The 21,532-nt window shown below is 42.8% G+C and overlaps 1 protein-coding gene across 1 annotated transcript in view; it reads left to right on the top strand.

Moving 5' to 3' along the window:
• Nucleotides 1–1,779: 1,779 nt before the first annotated feature.
• The window catches only part of CCDC81 (coiled-coil domain containing 81), a 37,848-nt gene continuing 18,095 nt past the window's right edge, over nucleotides 1,780–21,532 (top strand). The window contains exons 1-7 of the mRNA XM_089512879.1: nucleotides 1,780–1,878; nucleotides 5,085–5,146; nucleotides 6,660–6,816; nucleotides 7,171–7,427; nucleotides 9,552–9,637; nucleotides 13,900–13,982; nucleotides 14,595–14,814. Of these exons, the coding sequence (XP_089369005.1) occupies nucleotides 1,800–1,878; nucleotides 5,085–5,146; nucleotides 6,660–6,816; nucleotides 7,171–7,427; nucleotides 9,552–9,637; nucleotides 13,900–13,982; nucleotides 14,595–14,814 (944 nt within the window). The 5' untranslated portion in view covers nucleotides 1,780–1,799. The remainder of the gene's footprint in view (nucleotides 1,879–5,084; nucleotides 5,147–6,659; nucleotides 6,817–7,170; nucleotides 7,428–9,551; nucleotides 9,638–13,899; nucleotides 13,983–14,594; nucleotides 14,815–21,532) is intronic.

The raw sequence follows: 21,532 nt of genomic DNA, 5'->3' as shown, positions 1-21,532 counted from the left end.
GCTGCTTCAGGTCACTTTGGAGGTATGCTGTTTAAATGATGCTTGCGTCCTAAGAGGCTGGAAGCCACTCCAAAGCCATGCTCCAATCCTCTTAAAATGAGTGTGTCATTTAAACAGCATACCTCCAAAGTGACCTGAAGCAGCTTTATTTTGGCCTGTCTGCTCGGGCCCTAAAGTCTTCTTCCTCGGAAGCCTAGCATCTGAGCTTTTGCAGAAATATCTGAGGAAGCAGACTGAAGTCTACAAAAGCTCATGCAGCCAACTTCTTTCTTTCAGTTAGTCTCAAAAAGGTGCTATCTCCAGACTCATTTTGCAGGCTAACACAGCTATTTCTTTGAATCCTACCACTGTGTTAAATACAGTCAGTCCTCCTTATCCACAGATTCAAGCATCCATGGCTTGAAAATATTCAATAAAATAAAAATAAATTCAAAATAAAAAAACCTTGATTTTCTATTTTCTATAAGGGACACCATTTTGCCATGCCACTGTATTCAATGGGACTTGAGCATCCATGGATTTTGTCATCCATGGGGGATCCTGGAACCAAAACCCATCATATAACAAGGGCCCAGGCCCACTGTATTGGTTCAGATGAAGGCAAGAGCAAACCCCCTTTGAATAAATCCTGCCAAACAACAACAGCCATGAAAGGTTCTCCATAACACAGGGCCCCTAACTTTCAGTGCATATACACTGTAGAAATAATGCACCACTTTAGCTGCCATGGCCCCATCCGACACAATCTGGGATTTGTAGTTTGCCAAGACACCAGCACTCTTTGCAGAGAAGTCCAAGGACCGCATAAAACTACAAATAAAAGTGTTGCAGAGGTACACTGCACTGATACTGAAAACATGCAGGGGGAGCTCTGTGGGCCATTTAACAAATACAATCAAAAATCCATCGGAGATACCTTTATGGGCCAACCGAAATGTACAATATATTTGTTGCAAGCTTTCGAAGCTCCATGGGCTCCTTCCATTAGGCAAGATGTTATAAAGCAAACAGGAGGGGAAAAAAAACCAATTGGAGATGTCAGTCAGATGTTTGCAAGTGTTGATATTGTTAAATATGTTGTAATTGGCCACACTTACATTGTTACTGTATACATTTACTAACCAAGTCATAATATTTTGCTATTAAAGTAACTGTTACTCCAATAGACAGTGATTCCCAACCTTTGGTCCTCCAGATATTTTGTACTTCAGCCTCCAGAATCCTTGACTATTGACCAAGCTGGCAGGGGCTTCTGGGAGCTGTAGTCCAAAACACCTGGAGGACTAAAGTTTGGGAGCCACTGCTCCAATAGAAACCTCTCTGATGGCTCATTGCATGGCAGTCTATTCCCACTTTCTCCAGAAATTGCAAGGCGTCACCTGTTTTCAGCCCTGGACTTGCTTCATTGGCTGAGGCTCCTGCCAATCACCAGAAACTCTCTGAACGACCCCGCCCCCTTTTTCCTCAGTGGGTGGCCAGCCTTATTGTGATGTCACCCTTAGCAACAGATTTGGCGTCCTAGCAACGGCCCTTCCCCTTCCCATTCATACTTTTTCTTCGACCTGGGTTCTGCTCTTCTTCTCTCTCTCCTTTGGCCTCAAGCAACTTTTGGTTTCTTTTGCATGGATGAGGAGGGGAAATGGGACACAGGGAAATGGGGGAAAGGATTTTAAGTTTTTAAAATCGAGGGATTAGGAATAATAATAATTGTAATATTAATAAATTTTTTGGAATGTGACAGCCACTTTCTTCCCACTTCCAAACCTCCAAAGACAATCCAGTCTAACCTGGCTGTGAAAATGTTGGACACCATCCATACTGCAATCCTTGAAGGAGGCAGGAACGTGTTCTTGACACTTCCCAAACTCACTTCAGAGGGTAAGCTGACTTTGTTTCTTCGTTGTTGTTGTTGTTGCTGCTGCTGTTATCATTATTAATATCCCACTTTCCCCAAAAAAATTGGGACTCAGAGGGGCTTACAATTTAAAAAAGCATAGTTTGTTGGGTGCCTTCAAGTCCTTTCTGACTTAAGGCAACCCTAAGTCGAGCCATCATGGGGTTTTCTTGGCAAGTTTCTTCAGAGGGGGTTTGCCATTGCTTTCCTCTGAGGCTGAGAGAGTAAGAGTTGCCCAAGGTCATCCTGTGGGTTTGCATGGCCAAGCTGGCATTCAAACCCTGGTCTCCAAAGTCCAATGCTCAAACTATTTTGTTTTTGTTGCCAGGTGCCTTTGAGTCGTTTCTGACTTATGATGACCCTCAGTGAGCCTATCATGGGAGTTTCTTGGCAGGATTTGTTCAGAGGAGGTTTGCCATTGCCCCCCCTGAGGCTGAGACAGTGTGACTTGCCCAAGGTCATCCAGTGGGTTTACATGGCCAAGCTGGCATTCAAACTTATTTAAATATTTGAAGGGATGTCATATTGAGGATGGAGCAAGCTTGATTTTGCTGCTCCAGGGACTAGAACACAGAACAATGGATGCAAGCTACACCAATAAAAGAGATTCCACCTCAACAATAGGAGGAACTTCCTGGCAGTAAGAGCTGTTCAACAGGGGAACACACTCCCTCGGAGTGTAGTGGAGTCTCCTTCCTTGGAGGTCTTTAAGCAGAGGCTGGATGGCCATCTGTCAATGGGGATGCATCGATTGAGAGTTCCTGCATGGCAGAATGGGGTTGGACTGGATCAGGGCCCTTGGGGTCTCTTCCAACTCTATGATTCTATGAAACCCTGGTCTCTAGAGTTGCAGTTCAACACTCAAATCCCTACGCCATGCTAACTCTGCTGAAACCACTGCTCCATATTGAAAAAATGGTTAAACACTGGAGATCCCACCCACCCGGGTTAACCACGAGGCTAATGATATAATGCAAGTTTGTCTTGTTATAACAATACATTGCTATCAATATACCTCGCATTTTACAGTATTTAGGTATGTACTGATATATATCTGAGAGCCAGAGTGTTGTAGTGGTTTCAGATGAATTACTTTTGAATGAATTGAATGAATGGAGATTAGGGTTGGATTCGCCGCTTGGCCCTGGAAACCCACTCAGTGACCTTGGGCAAGGCACACACTCTCAGCCACAGAAAACCCTGTGACAGGTTTATTTCAGTGTCTCCATAAGTTGGAAAAAACTAGAAGGCACACAACAACAGTGCACATATATGTCCAGAGGGCCCTCCACATTTGCTAGGGTTAGGGGTGCAGGGCCCCCATGAAAGTGGAATAACCATAAATAAAACAATACATTTTTTCACCTGATAGAACATCTCTCTAGGACCTTCAGTGTGACTCTGTGGTCAACATCCAGCAGAAGTTGACCATAGAATTGCACTGGAGGACCTACAAATGCCTAGAGGCAAATAATCCGCAAATACAGTCATCCCTCCTACTTCGCAGACTTCCCATTCGTGGTTTTGAATTTCCATAGATGGGAAGCCAGGAGGGAGAAATGGCATGTGCGCAGGAGTGCACAGCCATTATATCCAATGGGGCTTGGAAAATTAGCATTTTTTCTGATTTGTGTGTGTGTGTGGGGGGGGTCCGCAATGGATCCCCTGCGAATCAGGAGAGACGACTGTAATCAATTCTGCAAAAACCAAAGCCGCAAATATGAAGAGCTGACTGTATATGTGTAAAACCAAAGCTATCCAGGCCCACTGGCATGTCCCATATTTCTAAAACTCATTCCATCAAATTCGCTGACAGATGATGTGGGGAAAGGTAAAAATAAAGGGCTTAAAGAAAAATAAAAGATAGCACACAATTCACTTATGCGATGGGCAGAAGCAGGGCATGGAAATGCTGCTTGTTGGTTCGTTGTTGTTTTTCACCTGAGGGAATGACTACAAATCCGAGGTAGGGTAGTCACCATACCTATTCTGGGATTTGTACTGCAAAACAAAACAAAACATATGTAGAGAGATCTTGTAGCACCTTTGAAACTAACTGAAAGAAAGAAGTTGGCAGCATGAGTTTACGAATGTTACAAGAGCTCTCTGCATACTGATTCTACAGACTGACACGGCCATATATTTGAATTCTTTCCAGTGTCTAGATATCTCCAAGTCTAAAGCTGCTTCCTTGAAGCTGATATTATAGGAATGCCTTCAGAGAGGATATTTCTGCTGGTGAAATGGTATGCAAGGACTGTGGGAAAGGATTAATCCCTCAGCTTGCACACAGTTCTTGTTCTGGCTGGCCCAACTGAGGGCATCCTCATGGAGTCTTCTAATGTTTTAAAAAACAAATGCTGGGAAAACCAGATCTCCCACATAAGCCCTGAAATCCTTGCTCACCCAGCGCATGTCTTTCTCATAGGATTATAGACGTCAGAAATGACTGTACAGGGATCTGATGTAATCTAATAAATTGAACACAGCCATTCCATTTAATCAATTCTACACTTAAGTTGCATCTGGTAATCTGCAGATTTTTATTTTGCATATGTATCTCTTGCCAATCTGGCTTGCTCTGGCAGCTGCGCTCTTGCAGGGCCACTCACAAGGTACTGATCTAGTCACCTGTAATATTGTTTGGGAAATTTCCCAATGAAGATGTACATTTTTTGAAGCACCACATGCAATTGTTTCACAGCAAAAACATTGGCTCTGCAAATTAAATTGGAAAGACTATTGACATAAATCAAGCCAACTGTCTCTGCTGAAATATCAAGCTAATATTGCAAATTAGTTGCATGAGGAAGCATGTGTCTCTCATGTAAAAAGCAAAGAGCCTTACAGAAAGTACTTCAATTGTGATTTCTCCTCGTTTTACTAGTGTACTTGTGTGTATGCGCCTTCAAGTAGGGTATGGTAAACTGTAAAGTCACCAGATCCTGTCTGATCTTGGAAGCTAAGCAGGATCAATCCTCATTAATATTTGGATAGGAAGCTACCAACAAATACCAGGTGCTGATGAGTATATTTCAGAGGAAGGAGCTGGCAAAATCACCTCTAAGTATTCCTTGAGCAAGAAAACCGTATGAAATCCTTGGGGTTTGAGAGGCAACTTGAAGGCACAGACACGCTTTTTACCAGACCAGAGTGTTGTACAATAAATATGCCTTTCTTTACATTTCAGAGATCCTTAGCATCTGGGACACTGTTTCTGGGTTTGTTGAAAAGCAGCTTTCCATGAATAAGGTCAGATTTCGTGTTTATTTATCGTCTTGAATTCTTTCATTATGAATTAATCAAAAGTTCCTGTGTTATTTAGGAAGGTAGGAAGCTGCCTTATGTGGAATCAAATCATTGGCCTTTTGTTAAAGCCTAGTATTGTTAACTCTTAACTACCAGGAGCCTTCTAGGGTTTCAAGCAGGATCCCCCCCCCCCCGACTTATCTAGAGATCCATGGTATTCACTGATGGTCTCCCATCATACTAACTTGCCCTGACCCTGCTTAGCTTAAAATCAAGAAATTGGGTGTATTCGTGATGGTATAGACCATATTGTACATAACTCTCCTTCCGTAAGGTGCTTGTAGCTCTTATCCCAATGTCAGTATTGAAGCAAAGTTCAGTTGGCTTCAGTATATGTATTTATTAATTCATTGCATTTGATTTCTATGCCACCTTTCTCCCAGGAAGGGACCCAAGGCAGCTCACAAGCTAAAAACATTTAAAAAGACATTACAATCAAATTTAAAAACCAATGAAAATCATCTAGATAAAACACTATAAAATTAACACAAAGACATACAAAAAGTTAAAAACATAACTAAAACACACACCCCACATAAAAGCCACCCTGCTATATAAAAAAGGTATATGGAAAGGAGAAGGATGTCATCTTGTTCTTTGCCTCAGGCAGCAAAATGTCTTGGCCTGTCTTTGAACTATGCACGCATTAATTTTCTTTTGCAAGGAAAAGGCAGATAATTCCCTATGGTAGATATTGTTGTGTGCTTTCTACTCTCAAGGCTGATGAGAATTTCCACAGGCAAAACCTCCTATGTGGTTTCCTTTTTTTTTTTTTTTTTTTTTTTTTTGTCCTTATGAAATAATAATAATATTTTAGGTCAAAAATAAACCTCAGATTGTTCAAAATGCAGAAGTTGGGCTTTGCCTCCCAATGGGGGAAAATACTGTAAGTTCAAAATAGGTAGAGGGAAAGGTTAAAGCAAAAGCTGTGCCCATTTGCCTGTGGCTCACAGGTCACCTAATTCTACCTGCCTATTCTCTTTTCTAAAACTGCAGTTTCTTACCCCTAGAGACCTTAAGCTATGGGACTGAGAGAAGAATATAAGAATGTAAGAAGAGCAGGGATCCAGTGGGGATCAGAGGAAAGGCTTATATCGCCTTGCCTCTTGTTTCCTTCAGTGGTACTTATGAAAGCCCATACATTCCAGTGGCCTTAGACCATAAAGGATTTTCATTAGTTCCTATTGAGACTCCATCATCCTGAGCTACTGACATTTCTTTTTCCAGTCTCAATCCGTAGTCCTACGCGTAGTTAGGTAGGAGTCCTCTAACAACTCTTTTTCTTAAGTCGTATGTTTCATGCACACGTTCTCAATGGCTGCTGCAGAAATAATATAAGATAGAACATTGTTACATAGTGCCTTACCTACCTAAATGTGAGTCTGGCCTAAGTTTTGTAATGGATCTTTCCAGCTCATACCTTATGTCCTAATGCTTACGATTCCTTCTCTTTCAGGGTGTCTTAATACCAGGGCTGGGGACGTTTTCCTTCCTCCGACAAAAGTTTGAAGTTGGCGCTAGCCAGCCTCGTATTGTACAGCGGCCTGTTTTCCTTCTGTCTGAGAAACTTGCACAGATTCACGGTCTGAAGTTGAATAAAATACACACTCCTGGTAAGAACCCAAGTTGCAGTTCAGCATTTTCCTTCATGTCTGTATGTTTGTGCAATTGACTGAATGGGTTTACTCTAACTGCCAGCCCAAGTTAAAAAATAAATATATGCTTCTGTTTATCATTTAACTTGGGCTGGTGACTACAGTAGATTCATTCAATTAATTGTTGAATGCTGAGTCAACATATAGATAAATCTAATGCATTTAATAGGTGTATTCCAGTCAGAACAACAAGAGAATTTAGGTCAGAGGCTACAAATCCTTGAGTAGAAAATGTGGTTTGGCTCGACTGGAGTTATTGGAGAAATAAGCGGCTAATCCTTAACATTTTCTTGACATTTTATCTTTCTGTAGGCGATATCCCAGTGGTCCATCTGAATTTCATTGTTTTGTCCCTGGAGGGCCCCTTTAACAGGGAGACTGTGGAAGGATGTGTCCGAGAGACGCTCCTGTCTTTCTCGCGGTCTATTGCCACTAAGCAGACGGTCGAGTTCACTTTCAAAGGAATTGGCGTTTTGGTTGTTCGGGACAACAGGGTGAAAATGAAGTTTTATAAAGACTTTCTGCAGGCTATGGATGGAAGTGGTAATCTTGTGAAAGCTCTTTCAAATGTAGGTTTGTAACTTTATTCTAAACTAAAATGTTATTAATTTGGTCTTATTTTTTTAATCTTTCATGATCATAATAGTAACACTTGATTTATAGCAAGTCTACACTATAGTGTAAAGTGTCATCCTATTCAAATCGATATGGCTGATCACAAAGTGATCAAACCAAGGCTGGGGTCTTGTGTGGCTTGGTGTAATGTAGTGGTTTTGTATGTGGAACTACTGGTACACTGAGCCACTTACCACCCTTCAGACCTACAGTAGACCGACTGAAGCCCCCTCTATGGCCATTTCATGCCTGGTAGAGAGTGGAGGGGTGAATGCAGGATAGTATAAGAGCAGTTCAACAAATGTTACTAATTAGCTAGAGAGATGCTGGAGCCTCTTTCTCTGAAACATCTTCAAAAAGAGACTAGACCTACTGGAGATGCTCTAATCAGATTCCCTGCACTGAGCAGGGAGTGGGAAGGTTGAACTCAATGCCCTCCTATGTTTCTAGGAGTCTATTAGGTGAAGTACACAGCTGATAAAGAGCAGCCTCTGGCTACTCCGGCCGCTATCATGCTGGGACCATGACAACCACACAGTCCAGTCTGAAAGTGGGTTGCTGCCACAGTCCCAAACCGGCCGCCGTCAGAGCCAGATTATTCTGACTCGTTTTTGATACGGTTCAAAGGACCAGATTGTGGCATCAAAGCAGCTTATAGCCACTTGGGTGTGTGTGTGCGTCATTTGAACACCACGGCCCCACAGTGACCAGAAGCCACATTATTTGGTCTGTGTGTTTTTGGCCTATGTCTCTGTATCCAGGTGTAAAGCAACATATCTGCCGTGGTCCGTCAGGATTCTCTGGAAGCCACAGTGGCTGATGTAATCATTTAATGTCTGGCTACATGGACATACCCAGATGCTTCTGTGATCTATCCTTGCCCCAGACAGGCATGAAAAGGCTGTGGGGTGGGCTCAGTGGGTGTGTGATGCATCTGGAGAGGGAGAGAGGAAAAATAGATATAGCCATGCATCAAGGTTAAGTTATGCCTGTGTATGCCCAACAAGATGCTAATCAGTGGCAGTTATCTGATGAGACCAAAACAAGGCTGTAAATGAAGTTTTGGACCCAGCTTGTTAACTATTTCAGATACCTCCTGAACAGATCTCTGTATTTTTAAACATTTTCATGGTGCTGGAAAGTTCAGGTTTTTCATAGATTCACAGGTATTGCATGGAATGAAGCAAAGTTTAAGGATTCTAGTTATTTCACTCAACTTTTGTTTCATTCAGCTCATGAGGAAACACATCAGCACCAGTATAGGCAAAATAAATGCGGGAGAACTTCACAACTGGGGTGCCATCACTAAATTGTCCCCTTCCTCATCAGCCACTTGCTTCACTTTATTTAGCAGAGTCAGCAGAAGACAGGGCTGCAAAGACGATCTTGAGGTCAAGCCAGGTATAGACTTGAGAAGATGACCTTTCAGGCTGCCTAACCTTCAGCTCTTTCAGGCTATAATAATGAACACCAGCACTTTATAGTGAAGTCAGAAATGGGTTGGAATGCAGATGCTGAAGCACAAGAGTAATACAGTTCTTTTAGACAATCCATGTTAACAATCCTACTGTCCTATTCTGGGACAGATAAAGTTTCTCAACCATTTTCCTTCCTTCCTTCCTTCTTCTCTGAAAACAACAGGTTTCTTCTGAGCAGTAGGAAGGGTCTGAGCAGTGATCTAGAACAATGATGGGAATCATGCAGCCCTCAAGATGTTGCCGAGATGCCAGTCTTTTCAGTCATAGTCTATGGTGAAGAATGCTAGGAATTGCTGGCAGGACTGGATGACTGCCATCCTTGGCTGAGAATCTTGTTCAGTGGAACATGCCATAGCTTGGGCTTCTTGAGCTTAAAGGGAGCAGAAAGGAGGGACATGATAGAGAAGGGATGGGTAAAGTGAGAACTGCTAATTAAATAATCATCTTCTTCTTCTTCTTCTTCTTCTTCTTCTTCTTCTTCTTCTTCTTCTTCTTCTTCTTCTTCTTCCATCTTTTTCCAAGATTGGGATTCAAAGGGGCTTAAAATGATTAAAAAACCTTTGCCAAAAGTTGTATTGACACCATCTTTTTCTGCTGTAGAGGCCTGGGACAGGAGATTCAGTGTTATCGGGTAGGAACATTTCTTCTCCACAATCACGCTGCAGTAGTGTTGTCATGTTTCCAAGGTAGGTGCATTGATCTGATCTGTGTGTTGACTCTTCTCTTTCTCTCTTGTGGTGGCTGGCAAATAGGCAATGTCCAGCTAGTGGAAGACTGCATGGAAACTGCAGCTAGCTTCAAACACAGCTACTGGGCTACCAGCTGAGAGTAGCAAGAGTGGGCTTGTCAGGGGAGGGAGTCATTGACCTTTCCACTGAGCTTCCAGGCAGTGGGGAACAGTGGCTCCCATGTTGTGGGGCATTGAATCTACTGTGGGCTTTAGCTTGAACTTTAAAGGCATTGGACAATTTGTTTAACCTAATTTGGGGACACGATTCAGTACTATCAACAATGTAAGATATGCAGATATGCAGCTTAGTTGCAGAAAATAACAAAGACTTGGAATGACTATTGATGAAGGTTAAGGAGGGTAAATGCCAAAGCAAGGTTACAGCTGAACAGTACAGAAACAAAATTAATCACTACAGTCAATTTACATAACTTTCAAGGGGTTAATGAAGACATTGGAGATTATCAGACAGGGGAAAATCAGAGAAGAAAAAGGCATACGCCTAGCAAAGTTGCACGATCATGCTGAAGATTTTCAGACTTCGTTCTTATTCAGGACTTAACCCATGAAGATCCAAGAATGCTCCAGCAACAAACTATTCCTGGGATTTCACTGTGAATGGTTTGTTACTGGAGAATTCTTGGATCTTCATGGGTTAATTCAAAGATATAGCCATGCTGGTCTCTGGAGTCAGTATGTAGAGAGATCGTGAACATTTCTGAGACTAACTGAAAGAAAGAAATTGGCAGCATAAGCTTTTGTAGACTTCAGTCTACTTTCTCAGATGTATCTGAGGAAGTAGACTGAAGTCTATGAAAGCTCAAGCTGCCAATTTCTTTCTTTCAGTTAATCTCAAAGGTGCTATAAGATCTCTTCACGAGTTAAGTCCTGGATAAGTACAATATGTCTGAAAGTCTTCAGTGCAATCGCATGACTTTGCCAGGAGTATGCCTTTTACTCCCAGCTCCCCCCCCCTGCCCCCCGTCTTATAATCTTCATTGAAATAAACCTTTCCTATGTCTTGACTCAGTCAGTCAAACTCATTTAGTCAAGATGGATGAAGATGGCAGACAAGAAATCAGAAGAAGATTGACACTTGGGACTTTATCACACAAGCCCCATTCTTGCCACAATCACACTAATTAATGACAATGCAAATTTACCAGTGAGCAGCTATTATTGCACATCATCACAATTGCACCACTGGGGCTGTAGCTGCCATTACACACTCTTCTGGATTTCCTCTTAATCCTATCTCATTACCCAGCATGCCACTGTTGATGGATTGGAATTTATGGATATATTATAATACAGCTGTTTCTGTTTCCCATCTTCTTTTGTAGGTTTTTGGTTCAAGGAACCTTGAAAAGGGAAGATTGGAAACAGCTGAATTAGAATATGGCCCAGTACAGACTGCTGGAAAGCAGCGGTCTGGGGCCAATTTTAGAGCTCGGGAATGTGGAGTGTCCGCATGCTCCCTAGCCCTACCACACACCGCTGGCACTGATGTCCAAATGTCGCTGTGCTGTGCTTGTGTCATCAGTATGCATGAGTGCACCCATGGTGCACCAATGGCTCACCAATGGTCCATGGCACACTTTCAATGGGTTCTTTTTAGTCCTGATGGAGGCTGGGCCATTTGGGTGGTGCAGCCTCCTTACACCATAAAAACAGGCGGCTGCAGACTGCCCTTTCGGGGCGGTCTGTTGAGCCCCCAAATCTATAAACTCCTATCCATCAACAGTAGGTTGAACAGAGATAATGGCTTCCTGACACACTACATGTATTATAACACTGGTTAACACCCTGGCCTCATGAGAACACTGTTAGCCAATATATCACATCTCTTTCTGGTACCCAGCCTGCACTCACCATATTCTAAAACTCCCTCCATCATTCATATGGTCATCCACCCACCCTGGCCTTAGGCAACATCTTTCCTCCTGCCTTTGTCCCCCAACACCCATAGTTAAAACTGAACATGTCAACTCATCATATACAGTTTTATTTTAAGGATTCCTCCTGAGTACTAGTTCACTCCATGCATCTGAGGAAGTAGACCAAGTCTACAAAAGCTTATGCTACAATTTCTTTTGCATAGTTAGTCTCAACTTGCGCTAAGTCCTAACTAGCTAAGAAAATGTATTAGGTAAAAAAATGTTCAGCAGAGTTCTGATTTGCCATGTTGGGGATTGCAGGGAGAGAGAAGGAGATGCAGGACTCTATGTGGCCACAGACACTTATGAGTTTCTGGGGTCACATCATCTGGTTGCCTAGATATGTTGATTATTGATGACCATGCCTTACAATCTATAGTTAAAGTATGAATGGAATTGAGGCAGATATAAAAGGCTCACACTGCCTGAAGCCACCACAGAGAAGAGAATTTTTGATTTGAGGGTTCCCTCCCTCACATTTCCAAAAGTGTCATGGATTTGTTGTTGTTGATAGGTGTCTTCAAGTTGTTTCCGACTTATGTTAACCCAAAGGCAAGCCCGTCATGGGGTTTTCTTGGGGAGATTTGTTCAGAGGAGGTTTGCCACTGCCTTCTTCTCAGGCTGAGAACATGTGACTTGCCCATGGTCATCCAGTGGGTTTCATGGCCAAGCTGGACACTGAACCCTGATTTCCAGAGTCATAGTCCAACACTCCAACAATTGCACCACATTATGGTAGCTCCTATTTGCATAACTTCCAACGGTGAGTAAAAGCATGTGCTGGTGTTGCAGCCCACTTTAGGTCCGGCTTTCATCCATTTGAGAATTCCAATCTACCATGTCTGCAAAAAGCCAAGTTTTTTTTTTAATTGGAAGGATTTTTAATTGGAATGTCAAGGATCCGCTGCATGCAAAACCTGCGTTCAGCCATGGCCAATCTTTGAAGTCCATGGGCCTGAACAGACAGGCTAAAATAAAGCTGCTTTGAGTCACTTTGGAGGTATGCTGTTTAAATGCTGCATGCGTCCTAAGAGGCTGGAAGCCATGCCAAAGCCACACGCCAGTCGTAAGGACTGGAGCTCAGCTTTCACACAGCTTCTGGCCTCTTAAGATGTGTGTGTCATTTAAACAGCATACCTCCAAAGTGACCCGAAGCAGCTTTATTTTGGCCTGTCTGTTTCAGTCCTAAATTACATTTGGCCATCATCTGTTTGCATTCCTCCAGTCATATGTCTTAGACCAGGTTAGAAAACACAGGAGTAGTAATGTTAAGGTCATAGAGAGAGATGTCCAGTGCACTAAATATATACAGATTGAGCGTTCCTTATCTGGAATTGCAAAATACTCCAAAATCCAAATTTGTCCAGATGGGTGGTGGAGATAGCGATATCTTTGCTTTTTAATAGTTCAGTGTACACACATTTTGGTCCATGCACAAAATTATTAAAATTGCTGTTTATAAAATTACCTTCAGGCTATGTATATAAGGTGTATATGAAACATAAATGAATTTCACATTTAGACTTGGGTGTCTCATGATGTGGCCAAAGTACGACAGCCTCAGTTTGACCATCTTGGCTTCCAGGGGGAGTTCAGTCTTGATCTGTTCAAGGGCCCCTTTGTTTGTCTTTTTGACCATCCAAGGTATCCTCAGCACTCTTCTCCAGCACCACACCTCAAATGAAATGATTTTCTTCTTATCTGCTTTCTTCACTGTCCAGCTCTCACATCCTTACATGCTGATGGGAATAAGGGATAGTCATCTTAAAATAGGTAGGTTATATGAATAGTGGAGGAGACAGCTCCTTCCTTTCCTCCTTGGTAGACCAGGCTAGACCCTGGGCCAGACTTACATGGGCTGAAGATGGAGGATGATGTCAATGGCTGTGGCTGGGTGACCACTCAGAAACTAGTCTAGCTCTTATTTGCTGCTGAAATCTGACAACAAAGTGCTGTGTCACAAGATCATACCACAACATTTCATGAATGCTTTCGTTTAATTTGATCTTGGTGAGCGAGGTAGAAAAGTGCTTAGGAGCTGCCTTTAGCCCATGATCTGTACTTAGCTCACCTGTGTGTCCCATGTCACAAAACATAGTATTTGAATACTTGTTTGATGGCTCAATCTAGACAAGAGTGTTTCCTTTATAAGAAGAATCTGCCAGGTTTTTTCTTTTTAAGTGAATGTTGTTATGGGAATGAATTCTTGAGGAAGGAGTTATGCAAAAGGAGCACTCAAGTGTCTTTTGAGTGGATTTTTTTCTTCCTTTCTTCCTTCTAGGATTGAAGCAAAGGAAATGGAAACCATCACCGAAGAAAGTGAAAAGCCTGGGAAAGAAAAGGCTCAGACAGAGGAAGAAAATAGTAAGAGTTGGACGAGAGTTTTAATTTTTGTGAGGTGTTTTATTGTTGTTTACACAGTGGGAAACAAAGATGGGTCTGTATACCAATTGTTTTTCTGGGATGCATCCAAGTTGTCTTGGAATCAGGCTTCATAGAAACTGAAAACTAGATTCCAACTAGAGAGATAAAGTTTTAGAGGAGTTTGGAATCATGGGGAACACTCTCATCTTGTCCACATTCCTTTTTATGGACATTTTTTGCAGGTAAATTGCATATGTAAATTTGCTTTACTGCATTTCTAACATGATGTATATTATGCATTAGCACATAAAATGTGACAATTTAGTACAGGCTGAGTTTCCTGTATCTAAGATGCTTGGGGCCAGAAGTGTTTTGGTTTTCCATTTTTTCTCACCTAAATTTTGGAATATTTGCATATACATAACAAGATATCTTGGAGATGGGACCGAAGTCTAAACATGACATTCATTTATGCTTTGTATACACCTTACACAAAATAATAATAATAGTAATAATAATAATAATAATAATAATAATAATAATAATATTCACATCCCTTCACTGACTGCTTGCTGTTTTAGTGTGAGGCAGCCTCTTCTCTTGTTTTTCCAGAAAATCTTTCACCGAGGCGTCTCCTCTCTCGCCAAGCAATTACTCCAGCCAAAGTTACAGGAGTCAGTCTGACTGAAGACCTGGAGAAGACTCTTAAGCCCAAAGCCTCCCGAGTCAGCCTGTCGGAAGAACTTGAGAGGAACTTGAAGTTCAAAGTCCCAGTAGCCAGTATACCTGAAGAATGTGAGAAAAACCTTAAACCGAAGCCACCCCCTGCAAGGTGAGAAGCTGACACAGCAATCAGCAAGATTTTTTTGTAAAGCTGGTTTTATAAAGATAGGAAGAACATGCATGCTGAGTCAGCTCATTGGTCCATGTAACTCAGCATTGTCTACTCGGAGTTGCTGCAGATCTCTAATGTCCCAGAGGTAACTTTGTTACCTCTGCATTTAGAACAAGCAAATCTAATTTTGCTAGAGATGCAATGGTGACCTTTAGCATGTGGTTTTCTGCCACTGGCTTATGTCACTTCTGTGGCTACTTAAAATATAACTCTGCAACCAAGGAAATTACTACACATGGCTTTTAAACCACAACTAGAGGTGGAAAAAAGTGCCTTTGGTGATATTTATGGCATGCTGCTGCCCTCCAACCCATAGCTCTTGTGTCCTCCAAGTGTGGTTAGGGCATCCTTTTTAATTGATAGGGGAAACCCATCAATGACCTCCCAATTGCTCTAGTCCTCAGGTGCAAAACATCACTGCTGGGGAAGTTTCAATATTGACAGTCATAGTCTCCCCTCCTCTTCCCCATCTCTCCTTCCCCTTGCTATTCCCAAGCAGGCTGATTCCCTTTATTTTTAAAATTAAATAGTTTAAATAAATTGCTGTAACAGAGCTCTGGAAATGTGTGAAAAAGTTAAAGTAAAGAAAAAAAAAAACCCAAAAGGCATGCTGGGCAGGGCACAGTGCAGGAAGGTAGGTTTAAGGGGGAGTCAGGAAGAGAGCAGGAGCAGCCCCAATTTCGTGATTGTGAAGATGTGCAATAAAGGCTCCTTGGAAACCAGTATGTTTCCATTTTTTAAACTGATGTGATTGATTCAAGAATGCTACTCATGTGGAAATGTCCCAAATCTCTGAGAAGTGTTTTTCCATGATAACAATATCTCATAACATTGCACTTTCCGCTCTCTCCCCCTTCTCAGTTCCTCACAACTTACTGCCCTGAGATTTCAGCACTTAAGGCAAGGCTGGGAAGTAACGCATTATTCGCATTACCTGTAAAATATTACCTTTGGTGCAATAGAATTACAAATGTTGCCTTTTAAAAAAACAATGTAACACCTGGTCGTGTCATCATTATAATGACTAAAACTCATTACCCAGCAACATTTTAGGGGTGATGAGTAAAACTCTTTACTCACTACTCTTAAAACTTTGTTGAGTGGAATGGGAGATGTTTTTCTTTTTATAAATGTGTGTAAGTGAGTGTAAAATTCAAAGACATATCTATGTTAGTCTGGAAAATCAGTATGCAAAGGGATCTTGTAGCATATGTGAGACTAATTGAAAGAAAGGTTGGCAGTATGAGTCTACTTCCTCAGATGCATTGGGGAAGTAGGTTCAAGTCTATGAAAGCTCATGCTACAAACTTCTTTCTTTCAGTTAGTCTCCCTTTGCACACACTCTCTCTCTGTGTTTAAAAACAGTAGTTGAACTATAACTTGCTAGTAATTAGTAATATAATGAGCTACACTATTAATAACAAGTATTGCTAACAAGCTTTCTTTTAAAAAAGAATCAAGAAAATAGAAATTTATTTTTTAATAATAAAGCCTCAAGGTCTGGTTCAGGATAGCTTGCCTCTGCTTGCTTGCAGCCCATTTTTCCCTTTTAGTCATACATTTGACATTATCCTGTCTTACATCTTCTCTGTGTTTACTTCAGAATATGAGAATTTTAATGAAAGGGGCCTTTTCTTAAAAGTTTACGTCTGAGATGACTGGCACAGGTCAGATGACTGCAAAATAACTGGTCCACTTTCACCACTATGGTGAAAGGTTTGGAAACCATACTTTATGGTTTCCATATGGAAACTGGGTATGTTTAGCCTGAGGAAGAGAAGGTTAAGGGCTGATATGATAGGCATGTTTAAATAGTTGAAGGGATGTCATATTGAGAATGGAGCAAGCTTGTTTTCTGCTGCTCTAGAGAATAGGATTCAATGGATTCAAATTACAGGAAAAGAGATTCCACCTAAATGTTAGGAAGAACTTTCAGATGGTAAGAGCTGTTCAACAGTGGAACCTGCTGGCTTGGAGTGTGATGGAGTCTCCTTCTTCAGAGGTTTTTAAACAGAGGCTGGATGGCCATCTGTTGTGAGTGCTTCGGTTATACATTTCTGCCTGAGAAGGCATTGGACTGGATGGCCCTTGTGGGCTATTTAGATTGTGGCTCCCAGAACCTAGACCATTTTGGTTGCCCTCCTCTGGACACATTTCAGTTTGTCAACATCCTTCTTGAATTGTGATGTCCAGAACTGGACACAGGATTCCAGGTGAGGTCTGACCACCTGGTTGAGAGTTATAAAGACAGCCTTGGAGGCCATATACATCCCCAGAGCTTCATTTTGCTGCTCCTTACTGTAATACGAGGTGACTTGTTCTACTTTAGTTTTAATTGGTGTTGCTGTCCTCTCCCCTTACACTCTTTGTAGCTGCTATTGTGACAGCTGAGCAATGATCCTCTTTCTCAGTGGGAGTGAATTCTATCCTTTCCCACCCTCGCAGACAAGCAGCAGATGGGTTTTGATGAGGTCAGTGTCCCCTCTGCTGGATAGCTTTTGAATGTTTTAAGGGCTTGTCTGAGGTGTGTGGAAAGCCAGAGATTGTTTTTCAGAGCCTGCTGAGAAGCCTGAAAAGAGAACTGACTCAAGGTGGAATTAAACAGGCAGGAGTACCTTTGTGTTTCATTAGAAAGCTTCCTTTGTATACAGGGGAAATCGGAGGAGATAAACCAGAGATCTCCTCCATTATTTATGTGCAGCAGGGGATCATCCTTGCAAAGAGAAGCTGATGATAATGGAACACAGAGTGGAAATGCTGAAGAGGAGCAGACAGGTGGAATTACACCTGAATGACTGCATTCTGATTATTTGACAATTCTGTTAAATGTTCCCGATGCAGTGAGCAGCTCCTGGAACGACATGACAGGGCTTCATTTCTTTTGCATGGGAGAACCCTGGACTCCATAGATGACTTCCTGCAGTGGCTGCTGAGTTCCATATCAGTGGAGCCACTCTAGATTTTAGACTGAATTTAAAAAGAGATATGCAAGGTGTTGAAGCCTACCCCCCAAATAGATCAGCACATTGGATAGCTTCTTTAATTTTCAAACTAAAGTGCAAATGCATGTGCAGGATATGCCAGGGGCAGAAGTTGAACATGAGTCAACAGTGTGATGCGGCAGCTAAAAAGGCCAATGCCATTTTAGGCTGCATCAATAAAAGTATAGTGTCTAGATCAAGAGAAGTAATAGTGCCACTGTATTCTGCTCTGGTCAGGCCCCACCTGGAATATTGTGTCCAGTTCTGGGCACCACAATTCAAAAAGGACATTGAGAAACTGGAGCGTGTCCAAAGGAGGGCGACTAAAATGGTGAAAGGTCTGGAAACCTTGCCCTATGAGAGGAGGAGAAGAGAAGGTTAAGAGGTGATATGATAGCCCTGTTTAAATATTTGAAAGGATGTCATATTGAGGAGGGAGTAAGCTTGTTTTCTGCTGCTCCAGAGAACAGGACCCGGAACAATGGATGCAAGCTGAAGGAAAAGAGATTCCACCTCAGCATTAGAAGGAACTTCCTGACAGTAAGGGCTGTTTGATAGTGGAACACACTCCCTCGGAGTGTAGTGGAGTCTCCTTCCTTGGAGGTCTTTAAGCAGAGGCTGGATGGCCATCTGTTGAGGATGCTTTGATTGGATTTCCTACATGGCAGGGGGTTGGACTGGATGGCCCGTGCGGTCTCTTCCAACTCTATGATTCTTTGACTCTGGAGCTGTCCTGGTATTCCTCTGCTACAAAGGCCCTTGGTTGCAGTGCTGAGATGCTGTTCACAAGGATTGCCTGCTGGGCTGCCCATTGCAGCAGGCCATCCTTATGAAGAGCCACCTGGTGCTGCAATGCAGGCCCCCCCATAGAAAATGGAGCAACGAGGGACTTATTTTGACACGTGGTAAATAACCAATGCCCCAGTTCTGGTGTGGAATGTGCAGGATTGTCAGTGCAACTGCTGGGGTCCAACAACCACTATCAGCAACTCCAACGAGTCCTGGGGTTAAATCAGACCCTTGGAGCAGAGCTGGCAAATTTCCAGAAGCCGAAGCGTGGCTCCAAAGTCCAATTTGGGATGACAGCAACTGGATGTCTTCCAGGAACTGCAGCAATGCAGGAACCTCCGGGGACACACAGCAAACCGATGCTATAGCTTCTTCTCCCAAAGTGCTCTTTATTCACAGTGCTATAATACAAATCCAGATCTCTAAAACTCCAAACCATACCAATCCAACTCCTTCTACAAACCCACACCACACCCTTGCAACCCCTGGGCTTATATAGTCTCCAGACCATGTGGTCTCTCAAACCCAGTGAGTTCAGGTGTGTAGCCATGTCATGTGTCTCCTGTGCAATCTAGACACATGTTTCATCATCCATGGCTACGTGCACTTGGGCATTGAAGTGTCCTTGAGCCAATGAGCTTCAGCTGTGCTGATCAACCTTGCCACTCTGCTGAATGCTCATGGCCAAACACACACACATCAAGCATTTCCCTGTGTGCTGTGTTTTAACCCTTCAAATCCCTGACAAGGATGGCCTTCAGTATGTCCACTCCAGAACTGGGGTTTGGACTGTGCATCATCCAGTCTCCCCACTGTAGAAGTACAGGGACATCCCTGAGGATGCACCCTAAAACCAATGATTTCATCCTCCCCATCCCCAGCTAGAAATATATGGTCATTTTGGATTGTCTCAGCCAAAAAGCTTGTATATTACTATGTGATACACACACACACACACACACACACACACACACACACACACACGAAAAAGAGGAAATCCTCATTGCAGCTGGATATACTCAAATCAAGAAAGTCACAGTCCAGAGTTTGCAAGACTTGAACAGGGCTGTTGATAGCAGGGTGGCTTGGAGGACTCTCATTCATAGGGTTGCTGTAAGTCAATGACGACCTACCAGCAATTAACAAGAAATATGCAAGCAGGAGAGCAGTGAAGCCATTGCTGGGAGGGGGCAGAAGGATGCTGAAGAGAGAACTGGATACCGTTTCCTCTGGCCTGTGGCTCCAAAGCTAGCCTATTCACTTTAGGTATGGATACTGTCCAATCACGAGTGGAAGTGGCCTGCTCTGTTTAGAAGGATGCTGTCCTACATTCAGTATTGAGAAAAGATTCAACTACATAAGTCAGCTTTTGTAACATGGGGGTGAGCACCATCTTTTTAATCTTTAATTTAAAGACTTCTTATATCTAATGGGGAATAGCTTATTTCCAAGAGACAGTTTGTTGGAAAGTTTTTGAAAAAAACCTTGGATATTGAATTGTGGAGTTGATACTTAGCTGGTATAAGTACTTCATTACTACTGATGAAGGTATGTTGAAACGGCTTCAAAAAACTCCAGAGGATGTTGGCTTCCTGCTACCATTGCTATTCATTTACTTTCCAGTTCATTGCTATCCGTTTACTTTCAACAGTTTCTACAAACAGTATGTTGTGTTGCTGCAGCCACTAATATGTGGACCATTATCTAGGATTTGTGGAAGTAAAGCTCGGAATCAGAGTTGTGAAGGTCAGAAAGAACACAATTCTACTTTTTGTGGAACCATTTGCCATTCTTTGCTGGTAGAAACCCTTTCGCTTCAGCAGAGGTTGTTAGCATCTGAGGAAGTATATAGACATAATTTGGGATACATAACTCTCTAAGCACTTGGATTGTGTATTTAATGTTTCATAGAATTACTGCAGTGTGGTCACTGTATATAAACAATTCATTATTGTTTATACGTTAGAGTGGTAGTTTCATTCCCTTATACATTTATTCTCTAGATAAATCACAGTTCAGTGCGTTGCCAATTTCTCCCTGCTGTTTTTTCAGTCTTGTTTGTGAGTAACAAGTCATTCTGCTGACTCTGTGTTTGGTTCCATACTATGAAGTGCCTTAGTTCAGCCAACGGATTATCTAGACCCATTTCAAACTGGCTTTCGGGCGGGCTACGGGGTTGAGACGGCCATGGTCGCCTTGGTCGATGATCTCCGTCTGGGCATCGACAGGGGAAGCGTGTCCCTGTTGGTGCTCTTGGACATCTCAGCGGCTTTCGATACCATAGACCATGGTATCCTTCTGGAGCACCTGGCAGAGGTGGGAATCGGGGGCACTGCGCTCCAGTGGTTCCGGTCCTACCTCTCTGGGAGGTTCCAGATGGTGCAGCTGGGAGACGTGTGCTCCGATAAGAGGGCCCTTACATCTGGGGTCCCTCAAGGAGCCATTCTGTCTCCCATGCTATTTAACATTTACATGAAACCGCTGGGAGAGATCATCCGGAGATATGGGGCGCGGTTATCAGTACGCTGATGACACCCAAATAGTCTTCTCTATGTCTCTGACTGATGCAGTGACTGGGGATGGCGTCTCTCCTCTCGTGGCGTGCCTGGAGTCAGTAATGGGCTGGATGAGGGAAAACCGACTCAGTCTGAATCCAGAGAAAACGGAAGTGCTCGTGATAGGTTCCCCTGGTCCAGGAATGGCGGTGGTTCCACCTGTCCTGAACGGGATCACGCTTCCTGTGAAGGACTCTGTGCGCAGTCTGGGGGTGCTTCTTGACTCGTTGCTTCACCTTACATCTCAGGTGGACGCGACGGTCAGGAGCACCTGTTATCAGCTTCGGCTTATCCGCCAGCTGCGCCCATACCTGGGCCAGAGGGACCTTG

Source organism: Sceloporus occidentalis, unplaced genomic scaffold (assembly GCF_023333645.1).
Source record: "Sceloporus occidentalis isolate IW3139 unplaced genomic scaffold, rSceOcc1.0.p SCAF_2, whole genome shotgun sequence".
NCBI lineage: Eukaryota > Metazoa > Chordata > Lepidosauria > Squamata > Phrynosomatidae > Sceloporus > Sceloporus occidentalis.
This window is presented reverse-complemented; position numbering and strand designations above follow the sequence as displayed.